The 18,359-nt window shown below is 43.7% G+C and overlaps 2 protein-coding genes and 1 long non-coding RNA gene across 7 annotated transcripts in view; 2 read left to right on the forward strand and 1 right to left on the reverse strand.

Moving 5' to 3' along the window:
* UBTD2 (ubiquitin domain containing 2) overlaps positions 1-2,591 on the forward strand; it is a 77,345-nt gene extending 74,754 nt beyond the window's left edge. For all 5 annotated transcript variants that reach the window (XM_055285243.2, XM_055285242.2, XM_055285239.2 and 2 more), the window contains exon 3: positions 39-2,591. In XM_055285243.2, the coding sequence (XP_055141218.1) occupies positions 39-436 (398 nt within the window). In that variant the 3' untranslated portion in view covers positions 437-2,591. The remainder of the gene's footprint in view (positions 1-38) is intronic.
* A 4,603-nt stretch (positions 2,592-7,194) lies between these two features.
* Positions 7,195-16,275, reverse strand: EFCAB9 (EF-hand calcium binding domain 9). Its single transcript, XM_055284750.2, is given in 5 exon segments — positions 7,195-7,212; positions 7,214-7,330; positions 9,792-9,968; positions 10,990-11,138; positions 16,119-16,275. Coding segments are annotated over 5 exon segments (597 nt in total). The 5' UTR covers positions 16,255-16,275.
* Positions 11,094-12,701, forward strand: LOC134737100 (uncharacterized). The gene is made up of 2 exons (XR_010121673.1): positions 11,094-11,154; positions 11,299-12,701. It is a non-coding gene; the product is annotated as an uncharacterized lncRNA (long non-coding RNA).
* Positions 16,276-18,359: the final 2,084 nt, after the last annotated feature.

Genomic DNA, 18,359 nt, shown 5'->3' on the forward strand with positions numbered 1-18,359 from the left:
AAGGATTAAGTTCTTATTCATATCTTCTCTTTCTGAAGGTGCACTTACAGAGTGCTACGATGAACTGGGGAACAGATATCAGCTTCCAGTGTATTGCTTGGCACCGCCAATCAACATGATAGAGGAAAAGAGCGACATAGAGACTCTGGATATTCCTGAGCCACCACCCAATTCTGGATATGAATGTCAGCTTCGTTTGCGCCTTTCCACAGGCAAAGACCTCAAGCTTGTGGTTCGCAGCACAGACACAGTATTCCACATGAAGAGACGGTTGCATGCAGCAGAGGGAGTGGAACCAGGTAGTCAGCGGTGGTTTTTTTCTGGCAGACCTCTCACTGACAAAATGAAGTTCGAAGAGCTGAAGATCCCAAAGGACTATGTTGTGCAGGTTATAGTGAGCCAACCTGTGCAGAACCCAACACCAGTGGAGAACTGAACTGAGCCCTGTTGGCTGGCTCCCACATCCCTCTGCTCCTTTTTATTGTTGTCATTTCCTACTCTATGGCGTGAAATCTATTTCACTGCTCTAAATTCCCTATGAATGGATTTAGTTCTGAGGAATTACCAGTGAAAAATTCCATCTGTGATGGAGACCAACAAAAATAATAAAACACAAAGAGCCAGGCTTTGAGACTCATGTAATTACAATTTCTAATTTGAAAGGCAGTTAAGAAATAGATAACCATTTATTTTAAAACACTCAACAACTATGTAATGGCTATATTTCAGTGACTTGGACTGTAAATGAAACATTGCATCCATGAAGGACAGCACCAAGCACCTTTTTGAATACAGAATTTTTTTAGAAAAATATATCAAATTATAATTTCCAGAAACCATAAATAATGGATATAAAACTTAAGCTTTTTTTTTTTTTTTTTTTTTTTTTTGGTTAATGGAAACTGAAAAGAGCAGTATTTGAGATTGCTTCTATTCTGGTTTTTTATTCTTAGCTCAATTAATATTTAGCCATAAATGAGTAGAGACTGGCAAATTGTGCTTTAGTGTTGCTTTCCTCATCCCCACATCTTGAGCTCCTTATTTACATTCACACTAAATTTTGGTGCCTTCCAGCACATTAGTGGCAGGCATCCTTCTGGAACACTAGGCAATAATTTCATCAATACAGTCAGGTCTCTGAGTTTCAACAGATACTCAGTTGAAAAGTTGCTGCCATCTTGCTGCATAAGTATTTTGAAAGGTCTGTATAACGAAGCCGTTTTTATATCCAGGCTTAGAAGGTCACTACTATATAGTACCTTCATTGATCTATCTATTCTGCTTGGAACTTTTCATAGCTAAGTATAACCCCCAAATGCATGGTTCCTGGGTCAGGAGACACCAAAATCAAGTATAGCTGTTCCCACTCAAGTGAATAAAGTAAATGATCTCCTCCACTTTGCATGGAGGGGTGTAAGGAAAGCGTATTCTATCTGTGCCTGGGAGAACTGTGCCTATTTTCAGTCTTTTAGAGGAAATTTCAACTCAAAATTTATAAGTGTGAAAGGTTTACTGGTGTCACATAAACATTAGCAGTGAGACCAAATAATGAAACATTGCTTTATACCTTAGTGCTTTCCAGTTCACTGTTACCTCTAGTCATGGTAGATGACAATTTTCCTCCCTCATCTTTTTTAGCAAAGAAGCAAATTAAGAGCCTTTTGCAAGTTAGATTAGGGGACTGAAAAATCCAGGGAGATAACCTGATTCTTCTATACTATGACTGGAGTAAAGCTGCCAAGAGTTAGGTTTAATTTGGAGCCTTTTAAAAGTTGGTTCCATAAGTGAGAAGGGGGGGCTAACATATGACCACCGTGCCCCTGAGAATCCATGAGATGGAAAAGTACAGGCAAGAAGGCATTTAACGCTGTTCTGGGTTGGACAATGTCAGCCCTCCACACCTGTTTGGGTGTGAAGTGCATTATTAATTTTAATGATGAAATGAAACTGCTAATTAGTTTAAATGTAATGTTTAAATGGTATTGAATTTCCTATTGCCTGATTAAATATATCTGTAATTGTAACATCATGTTTCTGAGAGCTTTAACTACTTCCTTATTTTTATGCAAGCATTTTAAAGATTGTGGCTATATCTAATTTAAATTTGCTGATGATTGAATCTAAATTCAAGTGAAGACCACAGCATTAATCCCAAAGGAGAATTTTTTTATGTTTAGAGGTGGAGATATTAGGGTAATTCAGTATATTGCTCCTGTCATCAAAGTTTTTGTTCATTTGTGTGCCACATCGAATAGCAGCACTTCTCAAAGTTTGTCAACTGGAAAAGAAAAAGTGTTTAAAACTGTTTTTTCTTAAGCAAATTTGCTGATGTCATCAATATCTATGATATCAATTGGTAAAAGGTCTTTGTTGAGGATTTGAGCTCTCTTTTTAAGAGTTTATTTTATTTTAAAGGAACATATACTTTGAATAACAATTCTCTGGGCATGTTTAACTAACCTAGGTGGGAAAACCATGGTGCTGTTTATTTGTAAATAGATTGATATAAGATTGGACCAGTACTTGATGTGTATAATTTTAGTATGTAGGGTTTATGTGCTTTTTAAAAAAAAAAAAAAAAGTTCAATTTTTCTCTTTGTCTTTGCCTTTATTATTGGTTTCTAATTGTTTTTACTCTCTATAAGGGTAATTGCCTCATTCCAAGTGAGAATTGTGACGGTTTTCCTCCTTTTTAAAACCTCTGCTCAATAAATAACAGGTTCATTATTGCCAAACTTAGGCTCTGCTATGCCAAGTCATACATGGTCATTTATAAATGTGCTTCATCTTCTGCACTGAAATCTTGGTCTAAAATAGGTTGTTGTGTTTTTGTTTTTCTTTTTTAAGAATCATGCTGGCCGGGTGCCGTGGCTCATGCCTGTAATCCCAGCACTTTGGGAGGTCAAGACGGGAGGACTGCTTGGGCTCAGGAGTTCAAGACCCAGCCTGGGCAACGTAGAGGAAACCGCATCTCTACTAAAAATTTAAAAATTGGCCAGGCGTGATAGAGCACATCTGTAGTCCCAGCTACTTGGGAGGCTGAGTTGGGAGGATCGCTTGAGCTGGGATGTCAAGGCTGCAGTGACCCATGATCATGCCGTTTTACTCCAGCCCGGGGAAATTTCACGTAAAGTAGGTGATACTTCATAACTTGATGAAGTAGGCAATACACACCCATGGAAAAAGAAGCCAGATATATCAAGGTGAAAAGAGTCTTTCACTACTGTCGCTCTTCTGTTTCTCCTTCCCAGAGGCAACAACTTTGACCATTTTCTGGGTGTCTTTAAACTTGAGCATGCATCAGAATCATCTGGAAGCTTACTAAAACAGATTGACCTTTTTCTCAGATGTTCTCAGTCAGTAGATCTGGGTGTTGCCCTATAACTTGCATGCTTAAAAGGTCCCGGGTTGTGCTGCTTCTGCTGATCTGGGAGGCACACTCGAGAACCACTCTTATAGTGTATATGGCTATATTCACTCCACCTCATTTTTTTCCATAAATACATATACTATTCTACACCTTTGGTTTTTTTGTAAAATGGTAAACCTCAGAGATCATTCCGCATACATAGATCTAGATCTGCATCATTCTTCTTCATAGGTGCCGTGGTACTCCATGGTCTGGGCATAGCACAATTACATCAGTCTCTATTCTGGTCAGCTTTGCTGTTCCTAGTTTTGCTACTGCGAACCATGCTGCAATGAGTTTCCTTTTATATAGGTAAGATCTTTGTATACATAGATGTAGGAATTGCATTCTATAGATTTATGTGACTTGTCCTCCAAAGCGATTTTACCAGTTAATCCTCACACTACAGCAATATGACTGCTCTAATTTTCCTACACCCTAACCACCTTTCTGATCTCACAATCTGATAAGTAAAAACTTCGTCCTGTGGTTTTGCTTTGTATTTTCCTTAGGAGCAAAGTTTAACATTTTACTATATTTTAAGGCCATTTTTTTTTATTCTGTGAATGTTCTGTTTGCCCATATTCCTATTGCATTTTGGTCTTTACTCTCGACTTGTGAGTACCCATTCTATATTTAGGACATTAGTTTTTTTCTATCATGTGTTGTCATTTCTTTTGTTTGTGTGGAATTTACCATGTGCAAATTTTAAGTTTTTCATGGTCAGCTCTGTCAGTCTCTTATTTTACAGTTTCTGGATTTTTTTCTTAACCTCAAAAGATCTTCCCCAGTCTGAGGTTATAAAAATGTTTCCCCAGTCCAAGTTATAAAAATGTTTCTTGTGTGTTTCCTTTTTGGTTTCCTTGTTATATGAAATTTATTTTGGTGAAAGAAGTAGGGTAGCAATCCACATTTATTATTTTTCTAAATAGCTACCCCACTTTTCCTAATAATACTTACTGAATAACTTTTATCTATCTTTTCCCCACTGATGTGAAAAAAATCCTTATTTTATGACAAGTTTTTAAGACACTATAGTTTTTTAATGGTCTTTTCTTATTAATGGGACAAATTAGCAAATATACATTGTGTCTACCTCCAACTCTCAAATACTGTAATTTAGTGTTTTCACTTATAGAGAGGAAAGAATGAAGCTGATAACCTCTGTTGCTCTAGCCAATCTTCTGTGATGTCTGTTTGGGTCTCTTGTGGCTCCTCTCATCCTCCTGGTTCTGTAGGCTGCCAAGGTGGGTAACTGTCCCACTCAGCAGATGTCAGCACAGTTCATTTGGCTCTTTCTAATCATTGTCTTTGGTATGAGGCTTAAGATGGTAAGACATGAACTCTAAGGACTGGTGGAAGATGTCGAGTTGGTGCAAAGGGGATCGGAGTTTTGCCATTGCGTTTAATGCTTTTAATGCCAGTGGCAAAAACTGCAGTTCCGTTTGCACCAACCTAATAAATGATCTCACTTGATTTATAGTTAGCTTCCTCCAAATGTCTTCCCTCTTTGTAGCGGATGTAGATTATGGAGGAACCAGTCTGTGGGCCTGAGCTGAAACTGTAGCTGGGTAAGCCCTCCCTCCCATCAGGCCTGCATTCCCCTACCTCTGCAGGTGCTGCTCTCTCCCCAAGGCTCAGGCCACCTGAACACACTTGGTTGACCAAAACATTTTAATGCAACTATGACTTAGTAATAATACAGAGTGTTGGTACCATCCAAAAACATACCTAAATGTACATTGTCTAGTAAACTCTACCCTTAAAAGCACAATCTGATGGGTTAATTCACTGTGGAAATGGTGAAACTTAAGTTGAAGCATCTACACACATACCTACAAACACATTTAAAATTTTTTGTCATAAAATGTAATTGTGAAAAAATCCTACAGTGTACATTAGTAGATTGTTTTATAAATTGTACTACTAGTCCCAAAAGAATATCACTGAAGTGGTGCGTTTGAATTTTCGTTTTGACACTAAGTTTCAGTGTGAGCAGTTAAGAGAGATGCTCAGTTTCCTGATACCACTCTAGAAGTATCCAGTTTAGGAAAATGCTCTTGAAGAACATTTTAAAAATCTGATAGTTGGGCCGGGCACTGCAGTGGCTCACGCCTGTAATCCCAGCACTTTGGGAGGCCAAGGCAGGCAGATCACCTTAGGTCAGGAGTTCAAGACTAGCCTGGCCAACATGGTGAAACCCCATCTCTACTAAAAATATAAACAGCCGGGCATGGTGGCGAGTGTATGTAATCCCAGCTATTCAGGAGGCTGAGGCAGGAGAATCGCTTGAACTGGGAGGTGAAGGTTGCAGTGAGCCAAGATTGTGTCATTGTGCTCCAGCAAGAGCAAATCTCCATTTAAAAAAAAAAAAAAATCTGACGGTTAATTATACCTTTTATAGCCAACCTAATGGTTTCCAGAGTGGAGGGGAAAACTTTCATAAAGCTGCTCATTCCTGAAACTTCAGTCATTTGATGTGGTTTTAAATTAGCCTAAATCAGTACCTATATATACCTATTATCTTTGGCCATCTTTTCTCCCTGCCCCCATTCTGAAACAATAAAGAGTATAGTATTTTCATTGCTTTAGAGACCATGTCTGAAAAAATACATATCCATGGTTACCCTTTTGTTTTGGTTTGGTTTTAATAGAGACAGGGCCTCACCATGTTGCCCAGGCTAGTCTTGAACTCCTGAGTGCAAGTGATCCACCCACCTCAGCCTCCCAAAGTGGTGGGGTTACAGGCTTGAGCCACTAAGCCTGGCCATGGTTATCCTTTATATATCTCAGGACCCCTCTGGAAGGGTAGGAGAGAGAAGCCTTCCTGAGACCTCACTGTAATTTCTTCTCCCAAAACCATGCCTAGATCCCAAGGCTGTCGGGTGGCAAAAGCCATCGAAGCTGCCACAAGAGGCAGAAACGGTTTATACCAAGATGAGCTTAGTGGGGCACCTTGGAACTATGCCTAGTCTCTAACTGCAAACTCTTCACCAAATCAAAGGAAGGGAAGAGCACTGTTGTGAGATGCGTTGCATCTTTTTGTTTTTCACAATTCCATGAGGTAGATACCATTATCCCTAGATCACAGGTCAAGTATATTGAGTTGGGTTTGTTTTTCTGGTACCATTGTGGGGAAGACAAGTTTTGGCTGCTCATTACATTTGTCACACTTGAAAGCATGAAATCAGGCCGGGCGCGGTGGCTCACGCTTGTAATCCCAGCACTTTGGGAGGCCGAGGCAGGCGGATCATGAGGTCAGGAGATCGAGACCATGGTGAAACCCCGTCTCTACTAAAAATACAAAAAAAAAAAAAAATTAGCCGGGCGTGGTGGCGGGCGCCTGTAGTCCCAGCTACTCGGAGAGGCTGAGGCAGAAGAATGCCGTGAACCCCGGGAGGCGGAGCTTGCAGTGAGCCAAGATTGCGCCACTGCACTCCAGCCTGGGCGACAGAGCGAGACTCCGTCTCAAAAAAAAAAAAAAAAAAAAAAAAAAAAAAAAAAAATTAGCTGGGCATGGTGGCAATCCCAACTACTCGGGAGGCTGAGACATGAGAATCACTTGAACCAAGGAGGCAGAGGTTGCAGTGAGCCCAGATCATGCCACTGCACTATAGCCTAGGTGATAGAGCAAGAGTCAGTCTCAAAAAAAAAAAAGTCATTATAAAGATACCTACTTTGATGCTCTGAATTAATTTTTAGACATGTTAACAGTCTTCATCAATGTTCATGTTCTGTACTTTCAGATGCCATTTTTTTCCAAGAAACGTTTTCGGCTTTTGCATCTACTTGATGTGACATTTTCTTTGAGTAGAGACTTCTCTTTCTCTCTCCTTTTTCTTTCTCCTCTGTTTTCTGCCTCTTCTGTAATTTGTCAATGTAGATGATTGTATACAGCTTAAATTCCTGATAATTAAGACGCTTTGGTTAGGGGGGAAAGAAAGAAAAATTATTTCAGGAAAAACATGATACTTTGTTAAATATGATAGCAGGATTATATTCATTTCTATTTTAAAAACTTGGAAAATTAAAAACACTCAGTAATTGGGACATAATTATAGTCTGATTGTAGTTGAGTACCCAGGAATAGAGTCTATTGTAGATGCTAAAGGAACAAGGGTTACTTTTTTTTTTTTTTTGAGACAGAGTCCCTCTCCGTCGCCCAGGTTGGAGTGCAATGGCGCTATCTTGGCTCACTGCAACTCTGCCTCCCGGATTCAAGTGATTCCCCTGCCTCAGCCTGCTGAGTAGCTGGGATTACAGATGCACACCACCATCCCCGGCTAATTTTTGTATTTTAGTAGAGATGGGGTTTCACCATGTTGGTCAGGCTGGTCTCGAACTCCTGACCTCGTGACCCACCCGCCTCGGCCTCTGAAAGTGCTGGGATTACAGGCGTGAGCCACTGCGCCTGGCCTTTTTTTTTTGAGACGGGGTCTTACTTGGTCACCCAGGCTGGAGTACAGTGGCGTGATCTCAGCTCACTGCAACCTCCACCTCCCGGGTTCAAGGGATTCTCCCATCTCAGCCTCCCGACTAACTGGGCTTACAAGCGTGTGCCACCACGCCTGGCTAATTCTTGTATTTATAGTAGAGACAGGGTTTCACCATGTTGGCCAGGCTGATCTTGAACTCCTGGCCTCAAGTGATCTACCCACCCCAGCCTCCCAAAGTGCTGGGATTACAGTCATGAGCCATGGTGCCCAGCACAAAGGTCACTTTCTTCCATTAGGTTGGTACAAAAGGCAAAAGTAATTGCGGCTTTTGTCATTACTTTTTTTTTTTTTTTTTGAGATGAAGTCTCACTCTGTAGCCCAGACTGGAGTGCAGTGGCGTGATCTCAGCTCACTGCAAGCTCCGCCTCCTGGGTTCACTCCATTCTCCTGCCACAGCCTCCCGAGTAGCTGGGACCACAGGCACCCGCCACCACGCCCAGCTAGTTTTTTTTGTATTTTTAGTAGAGACGGGGTTTCACCGTGTTAGCCAAGATAGTCTCGATCTCCTGTCCTCATGATCCGCCCGCCTCGGCCTCCCAAAGTGCTGGGATTACAGGTATGAGCCACCGCACCCAACCCCAGCCTGCCAACTTTCAATAGCAAAAACTGCAATTACTTTTTTCACCGACCATTACCATGTGAAGTCCAGAGGCTTCAGGCTGGCATCTAAGCTTGTTCACAGTGTGATCATTGTTTTCAACCTTAGCTGCCACTTGTTTCCCCAATGTGGATTTCCTCTTTAAATAGGCAGTATTCACTGTCTTCACCGTAGCTTTCTCTTAGGAATTTTTTTTTTGAGACAGGATCCCACTATGTTGCCCGGGCTGGCCTGGAACTCCTGGGCTCAAGCGATCCTCCCTTCTCAGCCTCCCAAGGAGCTGGGACTACAGGTGCACACCACAGTGCCCAGCCCTTAGGGTTATTCTCACATGCTCCCATTCATCATATAATCTCTTCCTGTTTAATTCAAATCTACAAACTCTTCCCCCAACACCAAACTACTGTCATATTATTATATTTCCTCCAAAGTATAATTTTGTATCCATATTATATGATGTAGCATTTTTTGTTTGTTTGTTTTTTGAGATGGAGTCTCCCTGTGTCACCCAGGCTGGAGTGCAATGGTGTGATCACGACTCACTGCAACCTCCGCCTCCCGGATTCAAGTGATTCTCCTGCCTCAGCCTCCCAAGTAGCTGGGATTACAGGCACCTGCCACCACGCCTGGCTAATTTTTGTTGTTGTTGTTTTTAAGTCGGAGTTTCCCTCTTGTTGCCCAGGCTGGAGTACAGTGGCATGATCTGGGCTCACCACAACCTCCACCTCCCGGGTTCAAGCGATTCTCCTGCCTCAGCCTCCCAAGTATCTGGGATTACAGGCATGTGCCACCACGCCTGGCTGATTTTGTATTTTTAGTAGGGACAGGGTTTCTCCATATTGGTTAGGCTAGTCTCAAACTCCCGGTCTCAGGTGATCCGCCCACCTCGGCCTCCCAAAGTTCTGGGATTATAGGCATAAGCCACCACGCCTGGCCAATTTTTGTATTTTTGTATTTTTAGTAGAGACAGGGTTTCACAATGTTGGCCAGGCTAGTCTCAAACTCCTGTCCTCAGGTGATCTTCCTGCCTCGGCCTCCCAAAGTCCTGGGATTACAGGCATGAGCCTCCGAGCCTGGCCATGATAATAGCAGTTAGTCCACCCTTTCTCTTCAAGGGCCCATAAGTCTGTTAAGTTTTTTTCTGATCCTAGTGCCATGCAATATGCTTATTTGAGTAGGTTTTTCCCACCCTCCTCCTCTCCCATCTCTCCTATATGTAGTAGGACATTTTTCTCTGCTTATGGGAAGAGACTGCCACACAGATGCCACATTTTGGATCTGTACTTACATTGTCACCTGTAATGTCAAATTCATGGAAGAGATCTTTGAGTTCCTGTTTTTGAATATTGAAGAGAAATCTGTACATTTCGAAGTGTTTTGCACCAATTCTCAGATCCCCTTTCAGGTCAAGCAGGTCAAAGACAGGCCGGGAATGACGACACATAAACTGTCCTTCCAAATGGTTCTATTGCAAGAGAAATAGGTGAGATGAGCAACAGTGTTGTCGATGCTGCTTTCTAAACTTGTTTCCTCAAGACATATCTTCACCAGCCCCTTCCCTAGAGAGCTAAAAGCAAAAGAGAAAATCAGAAGCTCAGGGCTGAAAGGGTTCTATCATCAAAGCAGCAAGTCCCACTTCAGCATCTGCATTCAAAAGGAACTTGAATTCTGCCACTTGTAATAATCAATTCTGCTAGATGGAACCCTAGTTACTATAATGCATTTCCTTACATTCAGTGAAAGTCCTCTGAAACATCATGGCATGGGTAATTAAATGATGACCTCCTTCCCTCAAAAAAATGGGAACTGAGGCCGGGTGTGGTAGCTCACACCTATAATCCCAGCACTTTGGGAGGCTCGAGGCAGGCGGATCACTTGAGGTCAGGAGTTTGAGACCAGCCTGGCCAACATGGTGAAACCCCATCTCTACTAAAAATACAAAAATTAGCCAGGTGTGGGGTTGTTCACCTGTAGTCCCAGCTACTTGATCTGTTGAACCCAGATAGTGGAGGTTGCAGTGGGCTGAGATCGCGCCACTGCACTCCAGCCTGGGCCACAGATTGAGACTCAGTCTCACCCAAAAAAAGGGGGAACTGGGTAAGTACATACTGGAAATGTATATATGGTAAGAAAATACCTCAGAAGGTTCTCTGAGAAAAAGGATCATTGAAGGAGTGAGGCACTTGAGCTAACTGGTGATTCTCTGAAAATCACCAGCTAGACCGAGTGAGGAAAGGAATGCCAAGAAGGGATGCGATGGGCCACATCTGTCCTCTACGAGGAGAGGCAGAGTAGGAGGACGGCCAAGAGGCTGGGGCTGCAGCAGGGAGAGGCTGTTGAAAAACCTGAACGATTCAGGAACCAAAACTCATTTTCCCCACCATCCATCTTTTCTTCCTCTTTTTAGTGAAAGGAAGAAAACTGATGCATTCCTAATTCAGTGATCCCATCAGCAAGAGGATGGCAGCAGCCGCGCGGCTACTTGCCTGGTGGGCCAGCAGCATGCACACCAGCATGTAGAACTGCTCAAAGCCGATCTCGCCCACAGCGTTCCAGTCCAGCATGTCAAACACAATGTTGATCTGTGCCTTTTTCAAGTCAGTCACATGATGAAGGAAGTGATAGAACAGCACATCTGTTAAGGTGGGCAGGTGAGGAGATGTGTTATTTGGATATAGTTCCAAAATGCTAAACAGCTAGAAGCCATGTAAACGGTAGTGATGTTGGAAGCTTGTTGATCTAGGAAGAATGATGATAACATTTTGTTTCTGGCTTTGCCACTGTACTTTCTACAGTTCCTGAAACCTTCATCACCCTAGCTTGTGGAAAAGCACTGGACCTGGAGTTGTGGAGAATGAGATCGTGGACAGGGCTTGGATCCTGCCCCCAGCTCACACAGTCCATGGAGCAGACAGATATGCACACAGCACTGATAAAAGGCAAGGTGCTAACATATAAAACGGGCACAAAGTGCTCCTCATGTATGAAAGGAGAGCTTAATTCTCACTGGGGACTGAGAACACTTTCTTGGAGATGCTGACATTTTTCCTGGGCCTTTCCTTGAGATAATTAAAATGAGGAATAAAAAATCATTCCCCCTTGGCCAGGCGCGGTAGTTCATGCTTGTAATCCCAGCACTTTGGGAGGCCAAGGCGGGCGAATCACGAGGTCAGGAGTTTGAGACCAGCCTAGCCAATATAGTGAAACCCTGTCTCTACTAAAAATACAAAAATTAGCCAGGCGTGGTGGCGTGCACCTGTAGTCCCAGCTACCTGGACGGCTGAGGCAGAGAATTGCTTGAACCCGGGAGGCGGAGGTTGCAGTGAGCCAAGATCGTGCTACTGCACCCCAGCCTGGGCGACAGAGGAAGACTCCGTCTCAAAAACAACAACAAAAGTCATTCCCCGTCTATAAACGCCTTGATGTGCGTCATGCTTGTATAAAGCAAATGCATTTGGCTGTAGGGGGAAGGGAACAAACCTTATTTACCACCTTATGTGTTAGGCACTTTATTTATTTTTTGGCTGGAGTGCAATGGCACATTCACAGCTCACTGCAGCCTCAACCTCCCAGGCTCAAATGATCCTCCCACCCCAGCCTCCCAAGTAGCTGGGACCACAGGTGCATGCCACCATGTCCAGGTAATTTTTTAATTTTTTGTAGAGATGGGGTCTCCTTATGTTGCCCAGACTGGTCTCGAACTCCTGGGCTCAAGCAATCCACCTGCCTCTGCCTCCCAAACTGCTGAGATTATAGGTGTGAGCCAGTGCACCCAGCCATGTTAGGCACTTTAAATGCCACATTTCACTAAATCCTGACAACCCTACAGAGAAAGTGGCATCATACTGAGAGGTGAAGCCAGCTAGACTTCCTGGGTCAAGCGAGGACTTGGAGTTCTGTCTTACAAGATGATTGTAAAAACACACCAATCAGCACTCTGTGTCTAGCTAAAGGATTGTAAATGCACCAATCAGCGCTCTGTGTCTAACTAAAGGATTGTAAATGCAGCAATCAGCACTCTGTAAAATGGACCAATCAGCGCTCTGTAAAATGGACCAATCAGCAGGACGTGGGCAGGGACAAATAAGGGAATAAAAGCTGGCCACCCCCAGCCAGCAGAGGCAACCCGCTTGGGTCCCCTTCGACACTGTAGAAGCTTTGTTCTTTTGCTCTTCACAATAAATCTTGCTGCTGCTTACTCTTTGGGTCTGTGCCACCTTTAAGAGCTGTCACACTCAATGCAAGAGTCTGCAGCTTCATTCTTGAAGTCAGGGAGACCACGAACGCATCAGAAGGAACCAACTCCAGACACAATACCCTCTATAGTAAGTCTCAAATATCAATTAGTCTATATTAGCATTTCTCAAACTATAATGGGGATACCAGTCACTTGGGGGATATTGTAAAACTACAGATTCTGATTCAAGAAATCTGGCATGGAACTTGAGACTGCCCATTTCTCCAAGCTCCTAGGTGATGTGGCTGCGGCTAATCTGAGGACCACACATTGAGCAGCAAAGGTGTGCCTCACGTTGGGCATGGTGGCTCATGCCTGTAATCCTAGCACTTTGGGAGGGTGACGCAGGCGGATTACCTGAGGTCAGGAGTTCGAGATCAGCCTGACCAACATGGAGAAAACCCGTCTCTACTAAAAATACAAAATAGCCGGGCATGATGGTGCATGCCTGTAATCCCAGCTACTTGGGAGGCTGAGGCAGGAGAATTGTTTGAACCCAGGAGGCGGAGGTTGTGATGAGCCAAGATTGCACCATTGCACTCCAGCCTGGGCAACAAAAGTGAAACTCTGTTTAAAAAAAAAAAAGTTGTGTCTCACATAGTAAGTGGCAGAGCTGGGGTTCGAGTGTGGATTTGCCTGACTGTGGTGTTTTTTTCCATGGTGATAACTCTTATCTTTTGTGCATTAGTTAATGCATATTTAATCATATACATTCAGAAGAAAAAATACTGAAAAACTCTTTAAAGAACTGGGAAGTTTTTTGTTGTTTTCTTCTTTGTTGTTTTCATTTTCAAGATCTTGTTGCAAACCAAATGCAGAGAAGTTTTTTGCCTGCCATTCCACTCATTAATCATGAATAAAATATGAAAAAAACAAACATGGCAATACACTTATACAGTGGTGTGTGGCTGTCTACAGTTGTTATGTACAAATCACAGTAACAAGGGATTTTTACATTTATCTACATGTGTTTCCCCTTACTGATTATAGAAACTATCTCCTGCATAAGAAATGGCTCTACTGGCCAGGCGCGGTGGCTCACACCTGTAATCTCAACACTTTGGGAGGCCGAGGTAGGAGGATCACCTGAGGTCAGGAGTTCGAGACCAGCCTGACCAACATGGAGAAACCCCGTCTCTACTAAAAATACAAAATTAGCTGGACGTGGTGGCGCACGCCTGTAATCCCAGCTACTCAGGAGGAGAATCGCTTGAACCCGAGAGGCGGAGGTTGCAGTGAGCCGAGATCACGCCATTGCACTCCAGCCTGAGCAACAAGAGTGAAACTCCATCTCAAAGAAAGAAAAGAAAAGAAATGTCTCCACTGAATACGTAAAACATATCTGTGTAATGTGGAGTCCCAGCTGAAGCCAGCTAAAAGCAAGCAAATCAGTAGTCACAATGTCATGATGTGAGGGCTTCTGACGGCCTCTTGATGTTCCTTCTCCACACCTCCCTGGATATGAGCACCTGGAAACAACACACCATATATATGCACAGCGATGTTTGTGTAGTTGCTCCTTGAGAAATGTTTCCATGTGCAACTTAGTAGCTACTTAACAAAGACTGTTTTGAGGCCAGATGTGATAGCTCATGCCTGTAATCCCAGCACTTTGGGAGGCTGAGGTGGGCGGATCACTTGAGGTCAGGAGTTCAAGACTAGCCTGGCCAACAGAGACTAGCCTGGCCAACGTAGTGAAACCCCTCCCGTCTTTACTAAAAATACAGAAATTAGCTGGTGTGGTGGTGCACAGCTGTAGTCCCAGCTACTCAGGAGGCTGAGGCAGGAGAATCGCTTGAACCTGGGAGGTGGAGGTTGCAATGAGCCAAGATTGGGCCACTGCACTTCTGGGCGACAGAGCGAGACTCCGTCCCAAATAAATAAATAAATAAATAAATAAATAAAAGACTGTTTTGAAACCTGTGGACTCTGGCTCATCCAAGTCTCCAAGGCCCTAAGTCATTCCCCCACAGGAAGGCAAACATAAAGGCTGTGCCTTCACCCTTCCAGGTCACTCTCCAGTCCCTCTGTGACCAGAAGACATGAGCATGGCGTTACCTCCTGGGTACTGCATCAGCAGGGAGTGATCTGGTTACCAAGCAGCTTAGACTCCTCAAGCATCCCAGCTAGACTTAGTGTGGGCTTTGCAGGCAGACAGCCCTGCGTTTCCATCTCAGCCTTTTATTTACAACTAGGTCCCCTGCAGCTGCCTTATCTGGGGCAGGGTTATTGCGAAGATTTGGCAACATACTGTACATAAATCTCTATGTAAAGAGAGAAAGAAGGTGTCCTCTTTTTACTGTTTTTAAAAATTGAATGAACTCCTTAAAATCATGATGGAGGAACCCCTTACTCACAAATGACATTTCTCTCTCTGAGGTCAGAACGAGTGAATGGATAGGATACCTTATTTCTACTCAGTCCTAAAAATAACCTCATGTGTTTTGATTGGACTTCTATTAGTTTGTGAACTCAACAAGCACGGCTGAGATCTGCAGCTTCTTTATTTATTTATTTGGTCATTCACAAGTACCAATAAGTAGAAGGAATCCTGCAGCTCATCAGATTCAAACTCCCCACATGACAGATAAGAAGTCTTGCTGAGGGGTCTCCAGAGTTAATGCCTGAGTGGGGCTCGGCTCCCAAGAATAATAATTACAATAATAACAAACACTTATTAAGTCGTTACGATGTGTCAGACACTGTGCTAAGCATTTGCCATACATTATCTCATTATCTTTTTTTTTTTCCAACTATGAGATGGACTCCATTATGAGAAGCCTCACCTCTAGATGAGGAAAATGAGACTTAGAGAGGGCGATGACGTGTTATCTACATCACCAAGGAATAATGGGTGTGGAGCCAGGATTCCACCACAGTCTGCATTTTCTCCTCCCGGCTGAACTGTCCCCAGTGTCAATTCTGAGTTGGCAACTTCTCTCTGTGCTTCAACTAGAAGATAAAATATTTACTAACAGGCCGGGTGTGGTAGCTCACACCTGTAATCTCAGTACTTAGGGAGGCTGAGGCAGGCGGATCACCTGATGTCAGGAGTTCGAGACCAGCCTGGCCAACATGGTGAAACCCTGTCTCTACTAAAAATACAAAAAATTAGCCGGGCGTGGTGGCAGACACCTGTAATCCCAGCTACTTATGAGGCTGAGGCAGGAGAATTGCTTGAACCCTGGAGGCAGAGATTGCAGTGAGCTGAGACTGCTCCACTGCGCTCCAGCCTGGCAACAGAGCGAGACTCCATCTCAAAAAAAAAAAAAAAAAAAAAAAATGTACTAACAATATAGTTTCTGGCTCTGCAAGTTTTCTTATACATTAGCTAAAACCCAGGTAAGGACCCAGAGGAGACATGTCTGAGTTACTGACCATTCAAGGTGTTCTTGCCGTGCACATCCAGAATGTGAAAATATTCTGCCAAAGCCTTCACATTTCTCACGGATAATAAGCAGTATATTTTGTCCAGATAGAGGTACCACAGAAATGATCCTTGCTTCAGTCTCATCTTAGTACTGTGTAAACTGAAGGCTCTGGCAACCAGAAATAGAATACAGAATCCTGCCTCAGAAGTAGAATGTTGGATACAGTGTCTGAGATCTGGCAGCAGTGACGGTAAACACGTCAGAGGAAACAGTCAAAAATTAAAATTGCTGCTTCTTAATTTTTCTAGCTATGCTATAGATAGATATCTGTTGTCCGAAACCTCTTGGTAACGTGATTATCCTTATGTCACTAAAATACAATCAGTTCTAAAGGAGATCCACAGGCTGTTCAGAAATGAATGAGAGAATGTGCTACATAGGAAAACTGCTACACAGCCTAAGTGGTTTTCAGAGCATTTATAGCCTAAATCATGTATTAGAAACAAGAGGCCGAGCGCGGTGGCTCACGCTTGTAATCCCAGCACTTTGGGAGGCCAAGGCGGGCGGATCACGAGGTCGGGAGATCGAGACCATGCTGGCTAACACGGTGAAACCCCATCTGTACTAAAAATACAAAAAATTAGCCGGGCGTGGTGGCGGGCGCCTGTAGTCCCAGCTACTCGGAGAGGCTGAGGCAGGAGAATGGCGTGAACCCGGGAGGCGGAGCTTGCAGTGAGCCGAGATCGTGCCACTGCACTCCAGCCTGGGTGACAAAGCGAGACTCCATCTCAAAAAAAAAAAAAAAAAAAAAAAATAGAAACAAGAAAAATTGAAAAACACATGGAAAAGTACTAAAAGAGCCTGGAATAACTATAATAATGCCAAAGAGAGAGTTTTTCTTTTTTCTTTTTTTTTTTCCTTGAGACAGAATCTCGCTCTGTCACCCAGGCTGGAGTGCAGTGGTGCAATCTCGGCTCACTGCAAGCTCCGCTTCCTGGGTTCACGCTATTCTCCTGCCTCAGCCTCCCGAGTATCTGGGGCTACAGGTGACAGACGCCCGCCAACACACCCAGCTAATTCTGTGTATTTTTAGTAGAGACGGGGTTTCACCGTGTTAGTCAGGATGGTCTCGATCTCCTTACCTTGTGATCCGCCCGTCTTGACCTCCCAAAGTGCTGGGATTACAGGCCTGACCACCGCACCTGGCCGAACTTGTATTTTTAGTAAGACGGGGTTTCTCCATGTTGGTCAGGCTGGTCTCGAACTCCCGACCTCAGGTGATCCGCCTGTCTCGGCCTCCCAAAGTGCTGGGATTACAGGCGTGAGCCACCGCTCCCAGCCCGTCTCTTTTTGAGACAGGTTTTCGCCCTGTCACTCAGGCTGGAGTGCATTGGGGTGATCACTGCTCACTGCAGCCTCCACCTCCCAGGCTCAAGCAATCTTCCCACCTCAACCGCCGAAGTAGCTGGAACCAAAGATACGTGCCACCACACCCAACTAATTTTTGCACTCTTTTGTAGACATGGGGTTTCGCCATATTGCACAGGCTGGTCTCAAATTTCTGGGCTCAAGCAATCCATCCTCTTTGGCCTCCCAGAGTGCTGGGTTTACAGGTGTGAGCCACTGTGCCGGGTCATCGCATTTTTAAAAAGCAAAAATAATCAAGTAAAATTATTTTAATAACATTTTATCTAACCCAATATATCCAAAATGTTATTTCAATTTGTAATCAAGATTTTTTAAAAAATTAAAATCCAGTGGTATTTTACATATGTCACATCTCAATTTGGACTAGTTACATTTCAAGTGCTTAATAGTCTCAGATGGTTAGTGGCTATCATACTGGACAGCACAGATATAGATACATAGAATAGGGCCAGGCACAGTGGCTCACACCTGTAATCTCAGCACTTTGGGAGGTTGAGGTGGGTGGATCACTTGAGGTGAGGAGTTCGAGACCAGCCTGGCCAATATGGTGGAACCCTCATCTCTATGAAAAATACAAAAATTAGGTGGGCACGGTGGTGGGCACCTGTAATCTCAGCTACTCGAGAGGCTGAGGCAGGAGAATTTCTTGAACCTGGGAGGCAGAAGTTGCAGTGAGCTGAGATTGTGACACTACACTCCAGCCTGGGTGACAGAGTGAGACTCCATCTAAAAAAAAATAGAGGCTGGACACGGTGTCTCACGCCTGTAATCCTAGCACTTTGGGAGGCCGAGGCGGGTAGATCATGAGGTCAGGAGTTCA

This window comes from Symphalangus syndactylus, chromosome 7 (genome assembly GCF_028878055.3).
Source record: "Symphalangus syndactylus isolate Jambi chromosome 7, NHGRI_mSymSyn1-v2.1_pri, whole genome shotgun sequence".
NCBI lineage: Eukaryota > Metazoa > Chordata > Mammalia > Primates > Hylobatidae > Symphalangus > Symphalangus syndactylus.